Source organism: Dermacentor andersoni, chromosome 8 (assembly GCF_023375885.2).
Source record: "Dermacentor andersoni chromosome 8, qqDerAnde1_hic_scaffold, whole genome shotgun sequence".
Taxonomy (NCBI): domain Eukaryota; kingdom Metazoa; phylum Arthropoda; class Arachnida; order Ixodida; family Ixodidae; genus Dermacentor; species Dermacentor andersoni.
This window is the reverse complement of record NC_092821.1, coordinates 46,583,923-46,608,276: the sequence shown is the minus strand read 5'-3', so window position 1 is coordinate 46,608,276 and position 24,354 is coordinate 46,583,923. Positions and strand designations below refer to the sequence as shown.

At 43.4% G+C, this 24,354-nt stretch overlaps 1 protein-coding gene across 1 annotated transcript in view; it reads right to left on the bottom strand.

Moving 5' to 3' along the window:
• Positions 1-24,354, bottom strand: part of LOC126526167 (cardioacceleratory peptide receptor-like) — a 229,294-nt gene that overhangs the window by 41,371 nt on the left and 163,569 nt on the right. Inside the window, exon 2 of the mRNA XM_050174118.3 lies at positions 1,373-1,502. Coding sequence (XP_050030075.1) covers positions 1,373-1,502 — 130 coding nt within the window. The remainder of the gene's footprint in view (positions 1-1,372; positions 1,503-24,354) is intronic.

Here is a 24,354-nt window from a genome sequence, read left to right as displayed (position 1 = left end):
TACTGTCTCGGACGTCACAAGAACAGCTCTCACGGCGCCCTTGCAGGCCTCGCTCGGGGATAATATATGACTGTGTGATCATGTTTTATAGCAGCAGTTATATATCTCGAAAATTTCATTACGCGTTCTCCAAGCGATTAATTATCTCAAATAACATATCTTTGGTGAATTGCGTGGTACATTTCCATTAGTGGCTATTTAACAAGCGCCTTATCCATGTAAAGTGTGTAAATCAGAGCTGCCTTCTTAAATAGATGAACCACTTGTGGGGACGGGTCGCCAACAGAAACACGCTTCATGGACCACCAGCGTGTCTACTTTAGGTAGAATACACTCCATGTCTGTTAGGCTAATTGCTGTCATCGAAAAAGATACAGTGCTGGTGTCCTTTTTCGCAGACCTATAGCCACGAGAATGTAGTGGCAGAAAGAGAATACTTTACATTGGAGGCAGCCACAGAACTTGAAGGAGTTTTTCGCTCACCGCCTGTCTGTGCTTTCCAAATGTAGCGCTTTGCCGCGGGTCAGCTGATGTTGAATCAAAACTACCTGATAACCGCAAATACTTTGGAAATGCTGATACTGAACTTCGGACTGGTTGTCAATTACTTTCCGTAGAAAACGCTAGAAATGTGCCTCTGAAAATCGCGCATGAACGAAATAATTCTCACTGGACATCTTATCAAGCTACATCCACCAATACTTTTACAATATCCTACCGGTGCTGTGGTGCACACCCATAAAGTGCACACCCTAACATCACCCCTGGTTCGGAAAAGCTTTCCCCGGTAACAAGGGTCACACGCATTCCACCTTACTTCTTCCAGAGGGATTCGGTGTTGTGAGGCTGGCCAGTCAGATGTTTGTAAAGCAAGCTTAAGGAAGATCGAAAAATTAACCAAATTAACCAACGTGCGTGTCGTCATAACATGCGCTGAGTGGTGAAAACATGCGTGGCAATCCTAAAATAAAAAAATGTCGGCAACCATAAACAAAAGAAATGTGGTGAAGATTACTTCCATGAGAGCAAGGAAGTGCGGATGCTTCCTCATACAGAAGAACGATCAGTTTTGCGATTCTTTATGCTGGCACGATTGACAGGTTGTTGCAATCAGAAGAATGGGTCAGGAAAGAGAAACATGTACAAAAGACTTGAAGGATACTTTCACGTTAGCAGGCGACCTTTCTTCTAAGAATTGGAACCTGAGCCTTGCTTTTTTTACAATGGAACATGATAAGCCATGAACCACGAACGAGAAGGAACAGCGCTTCGTCTAATATAGATGAAAGCGGTTTAAGCACTGGGTTAGGATATCACATTCGACGTTCCCGACTCTCAGATTTGCCTCGCGCAATGCCGCAAACTCGATCACCTGCAATGGCGAGGTGCATAATGAAGAAGTTCATGCGAGACTTCCTGCCCTTTGGAAGCGCAGCCAGCACGGCGCTGTTGCCAAGAACAATGCAGGCGAACAGGATCCAGAGGAAGGTCAGCGTCTCCACCTGCGCAGAATGACAAAAAGAGGAACGGTCATTGTGAGGAGGAGCGACCTTTCACAACAGTTGAAAGGGATCGAGCGAAGGCACAAAAGCTTATTATCAGGTTTCGCGGTAAGTGGGCGCGCCATCAGGCGCGTGATGTTGATGAATGGGGCTTTATGTTCGACTCGAATTTCAGCGCTAATAATGGCATTGCTGTGGAGGCATGTTAGCGTCATCATCATCAGCCTAGAGTTAATTACGCTGCAGAGCGAAGGCCTTTCCCAACAATCCCCAAGAACTCCCGTCTTGCGCCAGATGACTAGCGCAAGACAGAGGAGAGATTTACCTTAGCTCTAAGAAGGTGGGCTTATGCTTCACTGCAGAGCACGAAAAAAGAAAAGCGAAAACGAATGCTGGATGTATACACTACATACGGCCATTTCTGTAGAAATAGTATGCTCCATAAAATTCTTTTTTTGTTTTTTTTTGGCATCCTGTAGATTTTAGAGTGAGTGCAAACGCTCTTTTTTTACAACTGTTGTATTGAGATCGTTTTACATTGTTGGGTTGTATATACTGTCAAGAAAAAAAAAACTGCATATTTAGGATTTTCACATTTACAGAGCTCGTGGAAATCCCTTTCTCCTTTCTATTGTTTTGCTTTCTCGTTTTCTATTTCTAAACTGGTTAATAGGTTTTCTTGCTACGACAGTACCGAGCGCTGAAGAATAATCTTTGTCGAGCCATCATTAAGACCGATAATTAGGAAATTTTTGTGTTCGCGTTTTAGCGCTGTTCAGGGTGGTTTTCTTCTTCAAATATAAAGGTTGTTGAAAATGTCTTCTTTCTCTAACCGTATTCACGATAGCCTGGTCGCATGCGGTTCAAAAGCACGCTGTCAGAGCCATTTTGAATTTATTTAGCATTTCTTTTATGCTCGGTTGCTATAGTCGAAAAATCAGATCCTTGCTATTTTTCTTTGTCTCTTTCTTTCTTTCTTTGTTGGTAACCTCGTCCTTCTAAACTGAAGCTCGTAAGTTTGAATCCTCCTCCAGTACGCCACATCTCCAGGCTTGGGGTTACACTTGACACACCCATAAAATGCCGAGAGCCTGTGGGGCTGTAGTAATCCAGGTGCAACCAAATTAGGGAGGCCCACTGAGTTTCAACAAAAGACACTCCTTCGCCACAACAGGAATTTGCCTCCCTTGTGCAGTGTTCGGCCACTTCCCTCCCAAATGACTCCTACAATTAACCCATGGCCCTCAATCCCCACAACGTGGAGTGATGAAATTACAACATTTGCAGGCGCATGTTGCAATGGGTTGGCGCAGGACAGGGTTATTTGGAGAGCGCAGGGAGAGGTCTTCATCCTGCAGTGCACATAAATTAGGCTGATATATATATATATATATATATATATATATATATATATATATATATATCCTAATCTAAGTAAACGGGTGTTCCCGCACTTTGATGAAGCTTATTAGGGCCAACGACCGGACCTCTCAAATCCTGGCAGTCCAGAGGGCCCGCGAGAGGGCCGTCAGGTTTCACCTGATGGTCCCCGAGTGGGCCTAGCCAGGTGACGTTGAGTTTACTCGCGTCTATTGTGAACCGAATGAAGATGTTCCTCTGACTCGCTCACTCGCCCACATCGAAACGTGGCTACCGTGGCCGGGATTCGATACCGCGACCTCGTGCTTGGCAGCTCAACACCATAACCACTATGTAACCACGGTGGTTCCATAAGATCCAACGTATAACAGCCGGTGGTGTGAACTCAAACTCAGCCTGCGTGAAATCAGGTGTTCCACAAGGTTCCATTTTAGGGCCATTGTTGTCCGCTTATTTATCAATGACATCGTACAAAATTTATCTGTCAAAATAAATCTTTTTGCGGATAACTGCATACAATGTCATGAAATTCGCGGTCAAGATATCAAGAATCATTAAACGCTACTTTAGCCACACTGGGCACGTGCTGTAAAAATTCATCATCATCATCATCAGCCTTGTTACGCCTACTGCAGCGCAATGGCCTCTCCCATACTTCTCCAACAACCCCGGTCATGTACTAATTGTGGCCATGTCGTCCCTGCAAACGTCTTAATGTCATCCGCCCACCTAACTTTCTGCCGCCCCCTGCTACGCTTCCCTTCCCTTGCAATCCACTCCGTAACCCTTAATGACCATCGGTTATCTTCCCTCCTCATTACATGTCCTGCCCATGCCCATTTCTTTTTCTTGATTTCAACTAAGATGTCATTAACTCGAGTTTGTTCCCTCACCCAATCTGCTCTTTTCTTATCCCTTAACTTTACACCCATCATTCTTCTTTCCATAGCTCGTTGCGTCATCCTCAATTTAAGTAGAACCCTTTTCGTAAGCCTCCAGGTTTCTACCCCGTAGGTGAGTACTGGTAAGACACAGCTATTATACACTTTTCTCTTGAGGGATAATGGCAACCTGCTGTTCATGATCTGAGAATGCCTGTCAAACGCACCCCAGCCCATTCTTATACTGATTAGTTCCGTCTCATGATCCGGATCCGCCGTCACTACCTGCCCTAAGTAGATGTATTCCCTTACACTTCCAGTGTCTCGCTACCTATTGTAACTTGCTGTTCTCTTCCGAGACTGTTAAACATTACTTTAGTTTTCTGCAGATCAATTTTTAGACCGACTCTTCTGCTTTGCCTCTCCAGGTCAATGAGCATGCACTGCAATGGTCCCCTGAGTTACTAAGCAAGGCAATATCATCTGCGAATCTCAAGTTACTAAGGTATTCCCCATTAACTCTTATCCCCAACTCTTCCCAATCTAGGTCTCTGAATACCTCCTGTAAACACGCTGTGAATAGCATTGGAGAGATCATATCTCCCTGCCTGACCCCTTTCTTTATTGGGATTTTGTTGCTTTCTTTATGGAGGACTACGGTGGCTGTGGAGCCGCTATAGATATCTTTCAGTATTTTTACATACGGCTCGTCTACACCCTTATTTCGTAATGCCTCCATGACTGCTGAGGTTTCGACACAATCAAACGCTTTCTCATAATCAATGAAAGCTATATATAGGGGTTGGTTATATTCCGCACATTTCTCTATCACCTGATTGATAGTGTGAATATAGTCTATGGTTGAGTAGCCTTTGCGGAATCCTGCCTGGTCCTTTGCTTGACAGAAAAATTGTAAAAATTGTAAAGTTGTAAAAATTGGCAGATGACTATTAAGTACAAAAAAAGCAGTCGCAATGAAAATGACGCGGAAAAAGTACCGTTTATGATTGTTTAGCGCATTAATGGTCATGCTTTGTCAGAGGCCTCTAGACAAAAGTTAATAAGGAATAATACTGCCTTTTGACCTAAATTTCAATTACTATATCGGCTACATCGGAAAAAATGGTCTTGCAAAAACACGGGTACCTTAGAAAGATGCTTGGAAATACCCACGCCGGACATAAAACTTCTCGCTTACAAGACATTTATTAGACCTTCGTTAGGATACGGAACTGTAATGTGGGATTCCTTTACTGTGTTCTACATTAAAAAAAAACTGGTAAGGATTCCAAGAAAACCTACCGGATTTGGCTTTAGTTGTTATAGTTGGCAGACATCACCTTCACTCCTCTTACAAAAAGCGAAACTTGAAAAGCTACAAAGAAGTATCGGAAATTTAAAATTATTTTATTTTGTTTTCCATGAGACAATTGCAAATAATAACAAATTGTATATAAAACGAGCATCTGAATAGGCAGTGTGCCTTTGTCAATCTCAGAAAATTTTAAAAGACATTTCATAAATGGAACTGACTTGTTCAAAATTTACTTCTTTTTTTCGAAGAACGATCCGTGAGCGGAATCGTCAATCAGCTGATGTTATAGAATGTGAAACGGTCCATTTATTTATAAATGCAATCAGAAACTGCTCCTAAATTTATTTTTATAATCTCATTTTTAATCTTTTCTACCTTTAGTTATTGCTCATTCTTGTTTTTTGCATTTTATTTGTTGTATTATTGTGCATCTCACTGTTTGATAGCGCCATGTTTTCCACTGTGTTATTTTTCTGTTTTGTCACAACGTCTTTGTGATGTTATATGTTGCAATTGTTTTTCCAGTGAGAACAATCTATCCACAGCATAAAATTAAATAAAATTAACAAATTAAAATGAATACAGCCAAACACAAACGGGACTTTCCGTCCTTGCCTCTTGTCGTGCTTTACTGCTTCCCAATATGCGCTCTTACAACAACATAATGGAAATATGCTAGTTTTAACGTAATTTAATTGGGTCAATATAATATCAGCGTCACAGCTACGTTTGCACTGCACAACAATGGTAGCGCTGTGCTATTTTGCCTTCTAACGCTTTATCGCCGTCTGTATGTATGTGATGTAAAGGAAACTGCGATGCAATGCGCCGTTCGCATATTCAGTCAAACGTGGCTACTAATAAAACAACAACTTTTCGTTCACATAATGTCGGTAGGTGCTGAATATAATAACTTTTTATATATTCCAGTTATTGCTTGAGAGTTAAGTGAAAAGGAGGCAGCCAGAAAATTTACACATTATTAATAATATTATTATTACGACATATATGAACCGCTTGCTCACAAAACGTGAGAAGTGTTGCTTAGTTTTGTACCACTTGCATTTATTATTATTGATGCCACAAAGCAGATGAAGCGAAGAACCGGTTCCTTTTAATGAAAGTTTGAAGAGCCAGAGAAAATGTAACCCAATTAAATTCGCATGTTGTAATCTATGTGAACCATATATTATATTTAAACCACGTGTGGCGTCTATTTGTAGCATGAGTGGGCAAAGAAATTTAAGCTTTAAATTTAGGACCCAGTAAACAAAGAAGTTTATTAACAGAGAGAGCTTGTTCTTTCCTAAGGAACCACTCTGCCCTTTTTGATTCTCACTGTAGAATAAAAGTTGTTGCCAGCTGTACAAAAATTAAAACAAAAATTGACTAGGCTGTATCAGGGACGCAGCCATAGTTCGGTACCTGTAACGTCAATAGTGTGCTCAGCAGGGGGTGTATGGGAACTAGGGTAAAGAAATGACGTAGCAAAATACACAAGTTACATTTATGCATGCATGAAAAAGCATACATGCATAATTTAAGTCACCGCTGGGGGAATGGTCTTGCGGTCTAATTTTGTTATCTTGCTCGCTCCCTGTTCATACATAGTACGCCCTTTTGTTTTGCAGAGGGCTTTTGCGCAACTACATGAAAGCAAAATGACTCCCCTTTCCCTCAGCCCTTACCGGTGACGCCTGAAATTATACCCTGCACCATTCGAGCCCGCCGCATTCGAATACGGTTGGAGCTGTCGCGCTTGCCTTAATCTACTGAACTCGCACTGCTACAGAGACGAACACGTTCCGCCATGGCCAAACGTGTTGTAAGTTTCTCTACATTGATGCACGAATCTCCTGACGCCGTTTTGAGACCCTACGTGTCGAACGCGGGAGCGCCATACCAGAGCAACCGTGAAATGTCTGCAAATAAATGTGCACTCGTAGGCCTTATTACTGCTTTCGAACGCCAGTTTCAATTTTAAGAACTTTACGTAATACGGCTGGGTGACATCCATCAAACGCAACCACTACCGCTCGCATCAACATACGTACTGCCTTACCATGCCCCTCTGAACCCGAGCAAGGAGCTAAATTTAGTTTGAATTGCACTATGCGTGAAGCGAAGACGGCGCCATCTGTGCAAGCGACGCATGGGCGACAAGATATGGTTTCTTTCCTCCAGACAACGATACTAAAGTGAGGCGCGTGGGTGGTACAGTTGCGAAGATATAAGTGTTAACAGTATGTAATGTTTTGTTGCATGCGGTATTAGCAAGTGAAGCCCTAAGATGGAGTTTAAAGAAGTTTCAGGTCACCATAGATGCGAGCTCAGAGGCGACCACCTGTCACCTCGAATGAGGAAGCTGCTCGCAGACACCGCATTCATGCGTGCGCTGATAATATCTGCGGGCTCAGTGAAGCAGCACACACAGAAAATACAGAGTAATAAGCAGCGGTCGTCCGACTCACATTTACTCAAGCTTTACTGGTTTTTAGTCAGACATTGAAGTGTTCCGTTTTCAGAATTCAAAGCGCAATCGTTCGCTAATGAGGTCTCGAAAAGCGGGCCTCATTGTGGATGAGTAGGAGCGGCGCCTATAGTCTGGCAATTTACCTTGCCTTGTACCTGAACAGCAGAAAATTCATTCGTATTCCTTCGGGCTGCAGCTGTTCATATGTTACTGCCCTGAGGGACTAATTAGTTTTTAACAAACGTGACGGTGGAATGTACAATAAAGAAGCGCCAGAAAAAGAGTGTGTCATGTTGTACTGCACAAAATAATTGGCGGTGCTCTTTCTTCACGTTTCGCTAAAAACTCCCGCAAAATTTCATATGCATTTCAATTGGTAGACGTATTTCAATTTAAAGGGATCTATCAGGACAATAAGAAATTCTTTATAAGTAGGACGAAACATAAATAAAGAAATATTCTCCGACACGTACCAGCAGATATTCACGTGCTCTATTAAGGCAACATATTTTACCAAGTATAGACACGTAATACTATGGCATTATCCAACAGATTGAAATTTCCCTATTAGAGAACTCAGTTCTCATTTTGGTCCACGAGCAGAAGAGACCTGTGCTGACACAGAAGTGGCGCACGGATAACGTTACATTGTTTTTAATAAAACAATGCTTGTTTTTATTGCATTTAAAACTAACCTTTGAAAATGCTAGTGACAGTGCTATTTCTTTAACGCATTACTACAAAACGCGCGCATTAGTCATTCGAGAAACTAAAATTCGCGTTTTCCCAAATTGCGAGCTTTCGAATGAATGAGTTCGCAAGAGATATGCACTTCGACGGGGTTGTGACGCTCCAGCAATGAAATCCGTCGACATACCTGTTGAATTGCACCTCAGGCGTGTCGTTAAAAAAATGAAGCGGAAAAACTGTGAATTACGGCGCCAGTACGGAACAGTATTTGAAAAGCAGTGCTAGGATGTCTACATTGATTTTAGCGCCCGTGTCTTAGTTAAACAGGCTGAATCAACAAATTGCTATGCGCGTATTAAAGCAATGGTTCTTGTATCTATTGCAAATTATTTCTTCAATCATTGCGCCGTCGGATTTCTCAGTAACTATTCTCCGCCCGTTAAAGTAATATCTTGAATGAATATATATACATATATTCGATGGTGGGCCAGGCTTCGTCAGTGGCATGTAACAAGACATCGGCAGCTTCTATAAACACTTCCAAAATTTTTGCTATACATGCGCAAAATTATTCGGCAGTAAATTGGTACGGTAATTGGTAATTGTAATTGAAGACACGCAAAATCCAAGAATGCCCAATGCGCGAAGATGTGGACGACGTCCGCCTTTAATGACCAGAACGGCTTCAACATTGGGCACAGCGGCACTCATGGAATGCGGTCAGCTAACAATCCGCTTATCTTCATCCTACAGCTTGCGCCCGGACTGCTGCTCCATGCCGGTCCGAGCTTCGGGCCACCAGGACAAGCCGGAACACCATGCGTCGTGAATGCCACCACTATGAACCTACAACGAGATTCCGTGCCGCTCAAGTCATGGGACCCCGTGCTGCTTCACTCGTCATCGGCCTACGCGGACGCTGGGAGCATGGGCTGTGCGCATGACCTGTGCCCAGCGCCATCACTCAACCCAGCTATAAAAGACCACTTCAAGCAAGGCCGAGCCATTGGGCACGGCGGCACTCGCGGATTCCGGTCAGCTAACAATCCGCTTATCTTCATCCTACAGGTGAGGAGGCGATATGGAAAGTGTATCCGCTCAAACGACCCCTTTATGCTTGTGCTGCCGTGCCCACGGCAATGTGCTGTTGTATTTGAGCATGCGATGCATGTACATACACTCTTATTGCTTGGCGGAGACATTGAGACGAATCCAGGCCCAGAAATCAGCAAACAATTAAAGGAAATAGCTGCGGATATCAAATAGATTGAGGAAAGTCGCCTTGCTAAAATAGACAAGGAAATTAGTACCTACTAACAAAATTAGAAGAACAGGTCGACTGCTGTCAAGAACAAATAGCAAACATGAATATTCTTATCAAAGACATGCAAGAAAAAATTGACGATCTAGAGAATCGTAGCAGGCGAATCAACCTGTTAATATATGGCTTACTGGACGTAGAGGGAGAGACAACCTTAATACTTGAAAGTGCGGTGAACAAAAACATAATTGTAGATACTCTAGAATTAAAACCAGTAGCAATCCAACGTATACACCGAATTGGTAGAGGAGCGCCGAACAAAGTTAGGCCTGTAATTCTTAAGCTACTTGTCTCAAGAGACAAATGTTCAGTACTAAACGGAGATACAAATTTAAATATACAGGCCTATCCATTGGAGAAGACTTTTCGAAACACGTACGCGATATTCGAATGAAACTTTGGAACAGTGTGAAAACAAACCGACAAAGAAATGGGAAAGTTTCCTTTGTTTTTGATAAGTGATATATAAATAATCGAGCATATGTTTGGAGCAATGAGAAAGAGGACAAGGTACCACTTAATGAAAAACGCGTAGAAGTAGCTACTGCAAGTACAGCAAAGGCAGTGAGTGCGTCCAGCGACCAAACAAAAAAGGGAGCTACTACTCGTCGCACTACAAAATGAGCGAACTAACATTCCTCACGGTGAATGCAAGAAGCGTCATCAACAAGGCTGAACCACTTGAAGAGAGAGAATGAAGAGGAAAGGCAGGGAGGTTAACCAGATATGAGTCTCCGGTTTGCTACCCTACACTGGGGATGGGGGATAGGGGTTAGAAGGTGACAGGGAGGAAAACGCAAAAAAAAGGAAGAAAAAAAAACACGCACACATGGAGGCACACACACACAAAAGGCGTTCCAGTTAAAGTCGTTCACACAGGCCGGTAGATCGCAAAAAGCGCAATAGCGCTTGCACGGCCTTCTTCTGTGACGGTAGGTCCTCGATGTTGTAGAATTCTTTTTTCGGATAGCGCTTGGTCGTCCACTTGGTCAAGTTCGTGGCGAAGGCATGCCCTCTGTGTACTGTACTGCGGGCAGGCACACAAAATATGGCCAATTGATTCTTCATGGCCGCAGTGGTCACAGGTTGGGCTGTCGGTCATCCCTATGCGGAATGCATAGGCTTTAATAAAGGCAACGCCCAACCAAAGTCGATATAAAAGCGTGGCGTCTCTACGGCGAAGCTGTGATGGCGCTCGAAGACTTAGTGTTGGATCAAGTGAGTACAGTCGCGTGTTTCTTAAATGTGGCTCATTCCATTGCGACGCGGTGCACTGCCGAGCAAGTAGGCGGAGCTTCCGTGCTGCGTCAGTTCTAGAATGAGGAATTGGGACGTGGCGCTCCTCAGTATGGGCTGAGCGGGCAGCGTGATCCGCCCATTCATTGCCGATAATCCCGCAGTGACTTGGAAGCCACTGAAAGGTTATCTCATGGCCTGCTTCACTTATATGTTGCAACGTCTCTGTAATATGGAATATTAGTTGTTCGTGTGGTCCGCGTCGTAAAGGTGACAGTAGAGACTGCAGTGCCGCCTTCGAATCGCAGAATATTGTCCATTTATGTGGTGGTTCATCACCAATGTGATGAAGGGCAGTAAAGAGCGCTGCGAGCTCTGCTGCCGTCGATGTTGTCGCGTGGGTCGTCTTAAATTTGATTGTTGTAGCTTTCGCTGGTATAACAATTGCCGCCGCGGAGCTACTTGGAAGGACAGATCCAGCAGTGTAAATATGCGTAGAATCACGGTAATTCTCGTACAAATGTAGTAGCGTGAGCTGTCTAAGGGCTGGCGATGATAGATCAGCTTTTTTCGAGATGCCAGGTATTGTGAGGTTGATTTTTGGCTGAGCGAGGCACCATGGAGGAATCGAAGGTCTCGCAGACGGGGTGAAACAAGCTGGCAATGATTCATCATGTGCGGTTATCGTCCGGCTGAAAGATGTGTGTGGTCTGTCCGCTGTTAGGGAGGCCAAGTGGTGACGAGGAGTCCTGGTCAGATGCCTTATATGGGTCCTGAGTACTTCAATTTCAATGTGGGTCCTGACAAGGTGATCTCCAGCGATTGCTATCGTAGCCACTGTTGAAGCACTCTGAGGCAGGCCTAGACAGATCCGGAGCACTTGACCCTGAAGACTTTGTATTGTGCGTAGATTTGTTTTACCACTTGAAAATCTGATCATTGATCATGAACCTGACCTAGCAGCCGTAACAGAAACATGGCTCACACCTGATATTTTCGATCACGAGTTCGCACCGCCCAACTATTCTGTGCTCCGGAAGGACCGCCCCACACGTGCTGGGGGACTAACGTTATTGATAAAAAAGGGCCTCTCCTTTGTGGCCCTTCCAGAGGTACAAGGCGCAGAGGCAATCTTTTGTAAAATACTTTGTGACGTCACGAGCATATCCATAGGTTGTGTTTATCGGAGCCCAAACTGTGGTGATGCCTCTATCAGTGTCATTCATGATTACATAGAACGCCACGTGTTTGGTTCCCGCGTTGTCCTCTTGTGTGACTTTAATCTGTCAGACATTAACTGGAATAGTATGTGCTCCTCATCATCAGCTTCGGATGCATTGTTTGACCTCATGCTAACCTTCAATCTTCATCAGATCGTTTCATGCCCCACCCGCGCAGAGGAAAATATTCAGAACATAATGGATCTAATCTTTTTCAGTAATCACTTCGACATAAATCGCATAAAAACTGATGTAATTCATGGTATATCAGACCACGACGTACCAGTGTGCATCGTGCCTCTTGGTGGCAGCATAGCCACTCATTCTTCTGTATCTGTAGTAACAGACTTCGAAAACGCTGACGATAACAGCATACTAATGCACCTCGCTGATGAATTCCAGCATTTTTCAGAAATTGCCTCCGATGCTTCAGTAGATGTAAATTCCCTTTGGTTTCACTTCAACTCGGTTGTACTTTACTACATCCCCTCACTACGTACCTACAAAAACAAACCATCCTCCAAAAAAATAGTCCATGGATCACACGAGAAGTTAATCAAGCAAAGCGACGTTTTAAAAGGTTGCGTAGGGCAATAAAAACAAAAGGTGGCGGAGAATCCAGAATTCAGAAATTACCGCACGCCATCGCGGAATGAAAACTTGAAACTAATCGTGCTAAACAGCACTACTTTCATGTAACACTACCTAATTTTCTTGTTAATACCCCCCAGAGGTTCTAGAAATACTTTCGTACTAATAAAAATGCTACGTCACATTCCCTTCCCGAAGAAAGAACTGCTAAGGCTAACGCATATAACGATTTTTTTCGGTCAATGTTTACGATAGATGATAACATTATTCCCGCATTTGCAACGCAACATCACGCGAAAATCGCTAAACTAGACATTACGGATGCCGGTATTTTCAATTTACAGCCTAAACTTGGCCCCAATAAAGGTAGTGGCCCCGACGACGTACCTCATACTTTCTTCAAAAGATATGCAGAGTGGTGTAGTAAATATCTTGGCCTAGTTTTCCGGAAATCACTTAAGACTTCACAAGTACCTCATGATTGGAAAATTGCAAAGCTAATCTCGATCCACAAGGGAGGTGCCACAACATTATTTTCAAATTTCCGACCCATTTGACTAACTAGCACGTCATGTAAACTTCGAGAACACAATCTTAAAGCACATGACCGTGTTCCTAGAGCGCATTGATTTTTTCTCACCCAGCCAACACGGTTGTCGCAGTGGTCTATCGACAGTAACCCAACTAACAGAACTAGTCCACGATCTTGCTGTTACAGTTAATAACCGCGGTCAAAGTAACTTGATTCTACTCGATTTGTCCCAGGCGTTCGACTGTGTATGTCACAGCAAATTAATAGGTAAAGTTGAAAAGGTTTTTGGTATAGGAGAACTTTCTGCTTCGATAAAAGGTTTCTTATCTAACCGCTCGCAATTTGTGGTTTACGAAAAAACGCTTTCTAACACAATCGCAGTCACATCCGGAGTCCCCCAAGGGTCTGTCCTCGGACCATTGCTTTTCTTACTCTATATTAACGATATCGCAGCTAACATCAATTGCAATATAAAACTATTTGCAGACGACTGCGTCATATACAGAGATATGAACCATTACAATGATCATATCAAATTAAAATGATTCTCTAGCTGACATAGCTGATTGGTGCTCCAAATGGCAGATGCAAATAAATATACAAAAGTCCGCGATCATGACTGTAACCAGAACAACGGTATCATCAATCTTTATTTACGCAATTAACGGCACTCCACTTAACAAAGTTGAAGAACACAAACATCTAGGCGTTACATTAACCTCGGAGCTAAAGTGGGACAAACATATCAGTAATATAATGTCAAAGGCGCTGCGCAAACTATTTTTCTTAAGAAGAAGCCTGGCTCTCGCAACGAAGTCAACGAAGCTGCTAGCCTACACATAATTTGTAAGGCCTATTCTCGAATACGCTAACACAGTGTGCTTTCCGCATACACTGACTAACATATGTAAGCTAGAATCAATACAAAGGAAAGCTGTGAGGTTCATTCATAACAAATATAGACGTACAGACTCGCCAACACGTCTTTTACCCCGTGCGGTTTGCGAACGCTATCCACAAGAGCGAAACAGTCTCGCTTAAAATTCTTGTTTCAACTACTAAAAATAACTATAGGATAGATACCTCCCAATACATTTCATTCTCCGAGGCTCTACCTACACGTAACAAGCATGCGCACACATTGACAGAATACGCATGTAAAAATGACACATTTAAGTATTCTTTCTTCCCGCTCACAATAGCAGAATGGCACCAACTTGATCCTACTATCACGAACATTGAATCAATATCCGAATTTATCTCGCAAATAGAAAAAACTGTGTGTGAATAACAGTACATATTATGCATGCAGGGACACCGGCACAGATTGCCTTATTGGTTAGGAAATTTTAATAAATAGTCTAATTTTCGACAGCTTATTCGTTTGCCATAATGATTCCCAAACACTTGTAGTTTTATTTTAGTTAGTTCTGTTTTATTACTTGCCCTGAGTAATATCTGTGCTTAGTAAGCATCTTGCTCTTTTCCATTTCTTTTTTTATTATTTACTATACCGTTTAATCTTAACATGGTGTACTTGTATAGTACTATGTAAAACTTGCACTGCTTATGTTGTTTTTTTTTACTTTTTGTTTAATCCATACTTTGATTTCCTTGCATTGTACAGCTGAATTATTGTATTGCCCAACTACCCCGCTCTCGAAGGAGAGCAGCAATATTGAAAATAAATAAATAAAAATAAATAAATATGTGGGGCGCAGAATTGTGATACGAGTTAGGCAGGATATTAATTACGGATTGTAACGACATTATGCGCATATGAAAAAAAAAGACAAGTGAGCCAAGCTATAGAACGCGCAACAATACAAAATCAGAAATATACAAAAATAGGTGGCATGCACTGTAAAAAATTAAAAAAGAATCAGTGGATGAGATGCAATAAAATCATGTTAAGTAATGGAGGACAAACTAGCGAGTGCGCCTATCTGTTAATTTATGCCCGACTATACAGTGTAAAACATAGATGAGGAAAGATTCGCCGATTGCCCGCTCATGGTGCGAGCGAAAACCGGATTCCATTGCGGTTGCCTTAATTTTATCAAAGGAGTGGACAGAAATCATGACATGGTTTGACAGGGGCAATTTCGGAAGTGTCTCGGCATGAGACTTAGGGTAATTAAATCGTGTTCTAAACGATGCTTCTGTTTGGCGAATGTATTGGATGTTACAGGTGTCGCATTCAAGCATGGATACTACATTGGGACTGTCACAGTTCAAATTGCCGCTGCCTTTTAGCTTAGCTGAAAGCCAGTTCATGGCCTAGTGACGGTTTGTGTCGTTATCTTGTATATATATATATATATATATATATATATATATATATATATATATATATATATATATATATATATATATATATACGTCCCTTTAATTTACAAGGAAAGCACAGAGGGCGCTGATGGGGGCAAGCAAATAACATTATGCTATCTACCAAAGTATATATTTACTATTTCTCTAAGCACCAATAAAAGCGCCTTGGTATATCTCTGCATACGGAGTATTAAAATTTCGTTTCACGAATACACTTTTTCTGACGACATGGAGTTATATTTACGCGGCGGGTATTATGATTTATTGAAGACCTTTGTTGCGCATAGCTGAAATGTGAAGCGTTAACTTGAAGGAGAAAAGTGAATCATCTGAATTTGAAGGAGTATTTGCATTTAGCATTCGAAGGGGCCCCTATAGATTGCAACGTAGAACACTAAAAAATCGGGCAAGCATGCTTTGTATAGCACTTAGTGAAGTAGACGGTGGCGTAATTGTGGATTGATTGTTTGTCATTGAGGAGACTGTTATGATTACCAAGTATGCATGTTTGTCGCTGGGAGCATCAAGCATTGTCTTCGGAGTAGTGGTTGGAACAAAGCAACAGTCACGTCAACGAAATTTACATAATTATTTTCCTATGCACGTTAAGGAGCGCACTTCAAGTATAGCTTACAATCTGCGAAAAATGAGAACAGAACTTTCTCAGATGCATGCCTGCTCGACGAACTCATACATTCACAACAAGAGAGCTGTGTATGGGGTTTTCACACCATTTGTATGTAAAGCCGTGCTCATTGGGGGTGAAGGGGGCAGGTGAGGGCGGTAGCTCGTCGCGGGCAAAGGTCGGCCCGCCATCTTCGCTGATCACTAGGGGGGCGCGCGGTAGTTAGCTGGTGCTCCCTATGGTCGCGGACAACTTTCTGTGGCAATGAAGGGAAAGCTACGGAGGCAAATGGCGCACAAGTGAGAGTGCTTCTGTAAATAGGCCCGTGCATTCATCTACGTTAATTTAAGGTGGGCAAGAGAAAATATAAACACCTAATTAGCAACAGTTAAATAGGATAAAGCACGCCACGGACCGTAAATGTTTACTCATATGCGGCTTTTCCCTTCTGCGTCTGGGCAAACGCGAAACCGTCTAGGGTGGAAGCCGCGTCGACTCAGTGTCTGTTCCGAGCAACCAAAAGCACTTTCAAACGCTGGCGGACTACTTCGTGCCGTAACACCCGTGCGGCAGTAACGCGCCCGTAGCTTTCCCTTCATTGTCACAGAAAGTTGCCAGCGAGTATGAATTAGAGTTAGACGGAATGCCCGGCAGGCGAGTGGTGGCCGGAGCCAAAGCCGATGAGATGGTAACGGGATGCTCATGCCGTAGAAACACGTACACTACAAGTGATGTTGCTCAAATTAATATTGACCTTAACCAAAAGCCCGATGTCGATAGCCGCAGAAATGCTTGCCGATTTCGGGCCCACCAAGCTGACCTCCAAAGGGGCTCGTACAAGGTGCCGTGAGAAATGAAGCAATTATGAATTAATGACTGAGATACACGCACAATGAACTTGTCTACTTGTGCGAGTTGTACGCAAGGTAACCTTCTATGCCTAGCGCTTTTTAATAAAGGTTTCTGGGGCAATCGGGACTATGATGCAAACGGAGTCGCAGTGTCTTCTTTGGTTGACACCGAGCGCGCAAGCATGCCGCTATTGCACGAAAATGGTCCTAGAAATTGTCTTAAATCGCAACTGCAACAAAAATGTGCGCATCGTTATATACAACAGTTTCAAATGGTACAGGTATATAGACAAGCCTCCCAAGAAGCATACACGTTTGAAATTGAAGTTGATGCGGCAAAAGTAAGCGTTTATGGAAAAAGTAGGCGTTTATGATACATAAAGTGACAAAAAGGACACTGCTATTACCGCTCACCAGAAGTGACGTATGTTTCAGAACGCTTGACTCTTCGACACGACCTCCGAGATTAGGTAAGACGAGTGGCTGCCCACGGCACGATGAGAAATCTCTCAGGGGAAGCGCTGGGGACTTTCCTCATATCCGCTAACACCCAGGGAGACGCGTCGTCTGCTTCGGTGCTGTTTAAAGGTTACTAATAACGAAGTTAAGTAATTGCCAGGCCTGTCGCTTTGCTCAGATTGTATCAGCTGTATGTACTACTAATTTGAAACCAATTTAAGCACAGTAAAGATTACGATCAGTTGGCCTTTCCCAACTTCGCTGTAAAACGAAACGGGGTTTCAGTGGACGTCGTTAACTGAACAAATTGACGCCTGAAAAACCTCAACATAATTCATGGTACTCCTTACACATGTTCCAGAAAGCACTAAATGATTGACATAATCAGGTGCAGCTATTTGCTCTTGCCTGTGGCCATAGTTCCGCTATCCGCTTATGCGTGTCCATGTGTACGTGTTTCTTACTGTCTGCGTGTGCTTTAACGTCTTAATCGTCGTTTTTCGCCTGACCCCTTCAACAGAGCAGGGCAGCAAGCCGGATGTTTCTCTTGTGGTTAACCTTCCTGCATGTCAATTCTCATTTATCTTTCTTCAGAATATATGTTCTTGGGAAAACCGGTTCATGCGGCTCGACGCCATCGTCTCGAAAATGAAGCAAACGCAAATAATAGCACACTGGTCATCGCGACGTGTCTATCTCTGTGCGCTCAGTTGTTATAGAGCACTGCCGGTTGTCAAGAGGTCACGGGTGCACTCCAAGGTATCGGCGGATGCATTTATTGGAGGGAGGGGGGGGAAGGATAGAGTTGCCGAAGCATTCGTGTACTTAGACTTAGGTGCACGTTAAAGAATCTCGGGTAGTAAAACTTATTCTAAAGACCACAACTACGGCACCCGGAAAACCAACTCTACAACTTAGCAACCATAAGCCGCCTAATTTATGTGGGTCCTTTTTCTGTGCGTTGCTTCTGGTAACCTATGACAATATACCCGCAAATTTCGCAGTAGTATTTCATTTGGGTGGCCATGACAAAAAAACTGCCAAAGAATAGGAAATAAAAAAAAAGGAGACAGTCTTCACCTCGTCTTTAAAAAAAAAATTCACTAAATAAAACTGCGGCAAAAAAGATTCCCTCTCGACGGTTATCCGTCGTTTGTCAAAATAAGGGGCTCGACGCTCTCCTGACGATGACAGTGGGCATTTCGTCACGTGTTGCGACGACCCCAAAGCCTCATACGCTCTGAAGCCTGCGGCCTTCTACACGCTGCGTCGGCGAGACGCCGACCTTGAAGTAGGTGGAGCACGCGCAGCTCTCCCCTGGAATCGTGCGGGTCTGGCACGTCTTATTTCCCGAGGATCCCGAATGATACGAGACCGCCCTGAATCGCCGCGACAGTCTGGGGCGTCTATTTCCGGCTTGCCGTGCTTCCCGGCCAAGGCAGGGGCTCGTATTGACTTCTATGCGAGCTCGACCCATGGTTTGTGTTTTCTTGGCCCCGTATCTCGCTATTCCAGACGACGGCGTTGCTGATTGCTTTCGGTAAGTAATGACGTTCGCGAAAGACGAAAGCGCGTACAAAAAGCAACACGTCGCCGTCGCGACCCGTCCCCTCGACAAATTCGTGTATAGGCAGGGGCAACGGCAACGAAAATAGACGGTTTGTTGTGTGGAACTATCGAGCACTCCTGCAGATGACACTTGGCGGCGTAAAACAACAAAAACATGTTATATATATATATATATATATATATGCACTGCAGTACGAGCAACGCGCTCTTGAGTGCTATGCACTTCCAGCGCCGCTCAGAGCTGTCACGTGTTGATCAACACGAACTGTCATACATTGCTTTTTTTTTTGCACTTCGAACAGGTACGTTCACATACACACGCCAAAACCTGCTCGCATAACGTCGCTACAGATAATTTAAGTGCCCAAGGAACATGACTTGAATGAAAAGTGCTGGTTACTTCTTGGTTACGTTCGTATGGGGCACATATTGAAACGTTGCGGGAAATCCTCATACAAGACTAGTTAGGAGTTTCTACATATGAGAACGGCCACGTAAACAGACATAATTGGGCTCCAATTTTTTGTTACAAGACTGGGCACGCAGCACTGAGAAGAACAGTCCTCGGAGCAACCTCCATGTGATGTAACAGGGCGGGGTAAAATGAAGCAGCCATCTTCCCACTATTTTCTTCCCTTCGGCACTGTGCGAAACTTCCGATTCAATGCATATAGTTCAACAGTTGGCGCGAAACGGACCGCTTTATCGCACCGTATAGCAGAGCTTCATTTTACGCCAACCTGCCGCCCGTCACAGGAGAGTTGTGGCGTGAGACGTGCTTGGCAATACTATATGCGTAGTAAGGAAAATTTCAAACAAATAACTACACTTTTATGACGATTTCCTTCACCTCTCCAATATGAACCTATGCCGTAATGCCTGTAAATGAGATCCTTATTATTGTAATTATTTTATCAGAGAATTTATTATTATTGTTTTTCTTGCAAACGATGGCCGGCTGGGCACATAATTATTCTGTATAGTTACATGATTCTAGAAGCTTTCTTTGGCAATATAAAAAAGGTGTTCAAATTAAAAATGAAGTACTATATGCAAAGCTGCTAGATGCTTTGTGTGATAAGCTTTGAAGGTTATACATTGTGTAGGGCGCTTCAAGGTATAAAAAGGACAAGCTGCCTTTGCATTGCTAAAGAACTAACGTACCCGAACTGGACAGATTAGCAAATTCTGAAACGCCGCAATGACGATTTTCGATAACAAACGCTTTGCGCCACTTCTGCATGAATAAAAAAAAAATTGTGCCAGTCAGTAAATCCAGCTGGTGCCCACATTCGCGCGCAAATTTTTAGCGGATGATTTGCATCACTTTACCCACCGTGGTTCCTTAGTAGCTTGGGTGCTGCGCTGCTAAACACGAGGTCGTGGGATCGAATCCCGGCCATGGCGGCCGCGTTTCGATGGGAGCCAAATGCAACAACAACGGTGTACTTAGATTTAGGTTCACTTTAAAATACCCCAGATGCTCCAAATTTCTTGGGTCCCTAACTACGGCCCACCTCATAACATTGTGGTTTTGGCACGTAAAACTCCATGATTTATTTGTATCACACTAGCAGTGATCCCTGCTGACTCCTCCTTCAACACCTTACAGCGAAGATTTCAATCTTCCAATCATAGAAAGAAACAACGTGTCATACAAAATTCTTAAAATTTTATTATGCCTTAGCATCAGAACAGCCGAAGCGTTTTCGACAGTCTAATGTTCGTAGAATTCTCAGAAATAACAAAAACAACGTAATCGTTTGATTTAGTTAAAACAGACGTTTGGGCGAGTTGGTAAGACATATTTGAAACAGAACCGCGCGGTTTTCACGGGGACAAGCAGGGAGAAACGACACGGCAGCGCTCGTCCGTGTCGTTTCTCCCTGCTTGTCGTCGTGAAAACCGCGCTGTTCTGTTTCACATACGTTTGATTTAGGGAGCTCCAAAGCATCCACCATTCACGTTTTTTGATAAAGAAGGTAAACTTACGATGCCTTTTACAAGACCTATGCGTTTTTTTACACATCCTTCTACTTTTCGTCGAGATATGAATTGCGCAAGGAAATAACAAAATAATTATAAAGGAGTCACAAAACAATGCAGCGGCATCTTCCTTCTCTTTCGATCATGTCAGACATAGTGAAGCTTCTTTACAATATCTGCAGTTCTCACATCGAACAGCTTATTCAGTATTTTTTTTTCTAGTCTAGAATTATCAGTCACAGCATATACTAAAAGCAGGAGAAAACAAAAATAGAATGCGCAATACATTGGCGTTGCGGAAGCTTAAAAGCACGCATCCGGTATCAATGAGAACGCGAGCAGCAAATGGCGAACAATGGTGACAAAAATGCCAGCAGGCAGATAGAAACCTGAATCGCCGCAAAGGAATCGCAATTATCGAGTGACTTTACTTTCAGACCCGAGAGTCCCTTCAACTAAATTACTAAACTTTCATCCACATGTGGTCATTCTTGCACCATGCACATTTACCGATCGCACGAAAGCTGTGTTTTCAAGAATTCCAGCGGTAAATCTGTAAGCATGATCGAAGCTAGGGTCGCCGAAAAATCTGTTTTTTTTCGAGGGCTGATAGGTTCACAGGACATTTCTGGTTCACTGGTTCTTGGGTCATACACTGCCTATTTCTTTCTCGAAGTGAAATTCGAGGAAACACACTTTTTCCTGCGATTGTTCAAAACAGCACTCACGTGCACATGGAGCAAAGTTTTAACGCTATTATAAAAAAAAATAATTTTTTTCCATAGATGAGTCCGACGTAACTGCGCTTCTAGCTCAGTTGTTCGCGATTCCGTTATCGTAGACGTGCTCGCCTGATTTGGAGCGCACTTATAAGATATAATTTCAAAATGTTCTGCACCATCTGTAGCTGAGTATAGCATAAAAGCGTACTTTTCTATGCAGGATAAAACACGGCTTTAGTCCGCAGCGAATCATGGTTACGGACACGAATATGTGAAGCATCTACTTGTAGAGTGGCCAAAACACTACACTGCAACACGAATACAGAGAGCTGAGTTAATGTCAATACCTTGTCGACCACTTACCCTTTAAAAAAATATATACTTTGCTGTTGTCGAACAGCGGAGTTACAGAGAAAAACGTTTTTAGCTCTAAAAGTTTTTCATAGAAATTATAATCTATTATATTTAAACGAAATGTACTAGATTTATGTTAAACTTGAAGTCATCTTAGTATAAAAATCACAGAACTGCAGATTACATGTATTAGTATAAGCAAGTTAGATATTAAGTAATTGTGTGGCATGTTATGCAAGTAGGCAAATTTGCGTTCGTACACTCGTCTGGAAAACGATGAACTGCGCGTGCTTTCCCATAATTCCACGTAAGTTATTTAAGCATGCAACCATATACATGCTTATACACGCATTTGCACGTTAATGCGTTATCATTGGTGGCTTCCTAAACTAGTCTACAGAATGTTTTACGAGGTCGCGCTCTCTATATCCCATGCTTCCCGCCACATTTTCTGATTTCATTTCGTTTACCATACGACTATCGGTAGCTGGTGGCACGTAAAGGTGCCGACGTTTCCTTTGAAATCATGCCATTAAAAAAAAAGACAGTATATATTCGCACATTTCTGGCATGGCTATCTGAAAACATGGTCCTCCCCAGGAGGTTAGGCAAGTTGGCATGCTTTCAAGAATGAGCGGCTCGATGGGCGCGATTGCAACTCTTGCCTTTATTTGAATCAGTCAAACTGTATTGCGGCTTTCGAATACGAACAAGAGAGATGGATGTACAAGTCGATGGAGATATCACGCGGTCAACAGTGGTCCAATATTGTACATCACTGGAGCCGTCTAGGTACACCGTTTGTACGAGAAATGTGGTGGTTTTCCACTTACTTTAACATTGTAATTATTAGCGGACGCTGAATTTATGTTCTGAGCGACTGTACAAAAGAAGCCTTATCGAAGAATGAAGCTGTCTTGAAATCACAGTGAAATCATAATGTTTCATACTTTCTAAGAGATGTGTCACGCATTATTTTTTCCTATGTGTCTCACATCTTTGTCTGTGATCCGAAAACTATTCTTTGTAGGCATTATCCGCGACTAAACCTAAGCGTGAGACGTTCGTTAAACGAGCGAGTTATGAAAGCGCGAGCGGCGGGCTGAATTCATCCCAGCGATGACAAAGTTTCAGCGAGAACCCGTCGTACTTTAATTCGCGCTTGAGCACGCGCTCTTGTGTTGAAAGCGCGACAACTTTAGTCAAGCGCTTGGCCGCATAGTGGAGGCGGGATGGATAGGGGAAGTGGATCGAGTCTCTCTGGCGCTGACACTGCCCGCGGTGTGCAGCTCAAATTATCTCGCGTGTGCGCTTCTTGAACGACAATGTTCCGCAGCCCCGAGATCTTCTGGCCGGGGTACGACGCTGACGCGTTTCCAACTTGAGCCTTTCCCGCTATACCTCGAGGCAGGAAAGCTAATTAAGAAGCGTTCCTCTGGAGGCAGAGCAGGTGCTCGTGGTCTCGGGACCCTGTTTCAACAGGAGGCCTGCATTTAGTGTGTGCTGCGAACAAATAGGTAAAAATGCAACGACGGCCGTGTGGCGCTTCGCGCTGCAGCTTCTGAGATGAGGTGAATCCTTCTGTAGCGGCGTGACTATCGCACCGAGAGCCAGTAAAGAAGAAGATGGGCCGGCGTGCAGGTAGCGCGAGACTAGAACCTGCTCGCTCAACCTGAGCGGCCGCGGTTCCGGCCGATCCCGAGATTCCGCGGCACCATGAAAGGCCGGTCTAAATAAACCGTGGCCAGGGCGGCTACATCTTCACGCAGCCTGCCCCACTTCTTTGCTGTAATCATGTTTATCCAGCCAACGTAATCTGAGCCAGTAGGGAAAGCTGCACCAGTGTAAGCCGTTAAGAGGAAAGAAAAATAGTCGCTCGAAAATAACAGCCGGAAAGCTGTCTCCCTGAATAAGCGAAGATTGCTTTGCCAATGATGAGTGGAGAAAGATAATTTACTCAAAATATTTCCCAAGCCGGACTTTTTCACCGAAGTGCTGTGTCTCGAATATGTATTTCTCTTTTAAGTAGTGGCGGCGAGGGCATGAGTCAGGTGTTGACTGAGCTCTAGGCCATGGCAAACTTATCCCCACTACTTTCTAGTTTAAAGTGCTGAAATTTTTTGAGAATGAGGCGAAGTTTGGTCGGTGAGGTATTCTATGGCTCACTCTTTGCACAGCCACCAATTCGTGAAATATTTTATAGTGCTTTATAAGCTAACTGTCTTGCTCTAGTAAGCCGGCACTGAACGTCTCCTCACGTTTCTTTTTTACGGTAAGGGTTTATGTGTTTTTATCAGGGAAAAGAGACCATTGCAC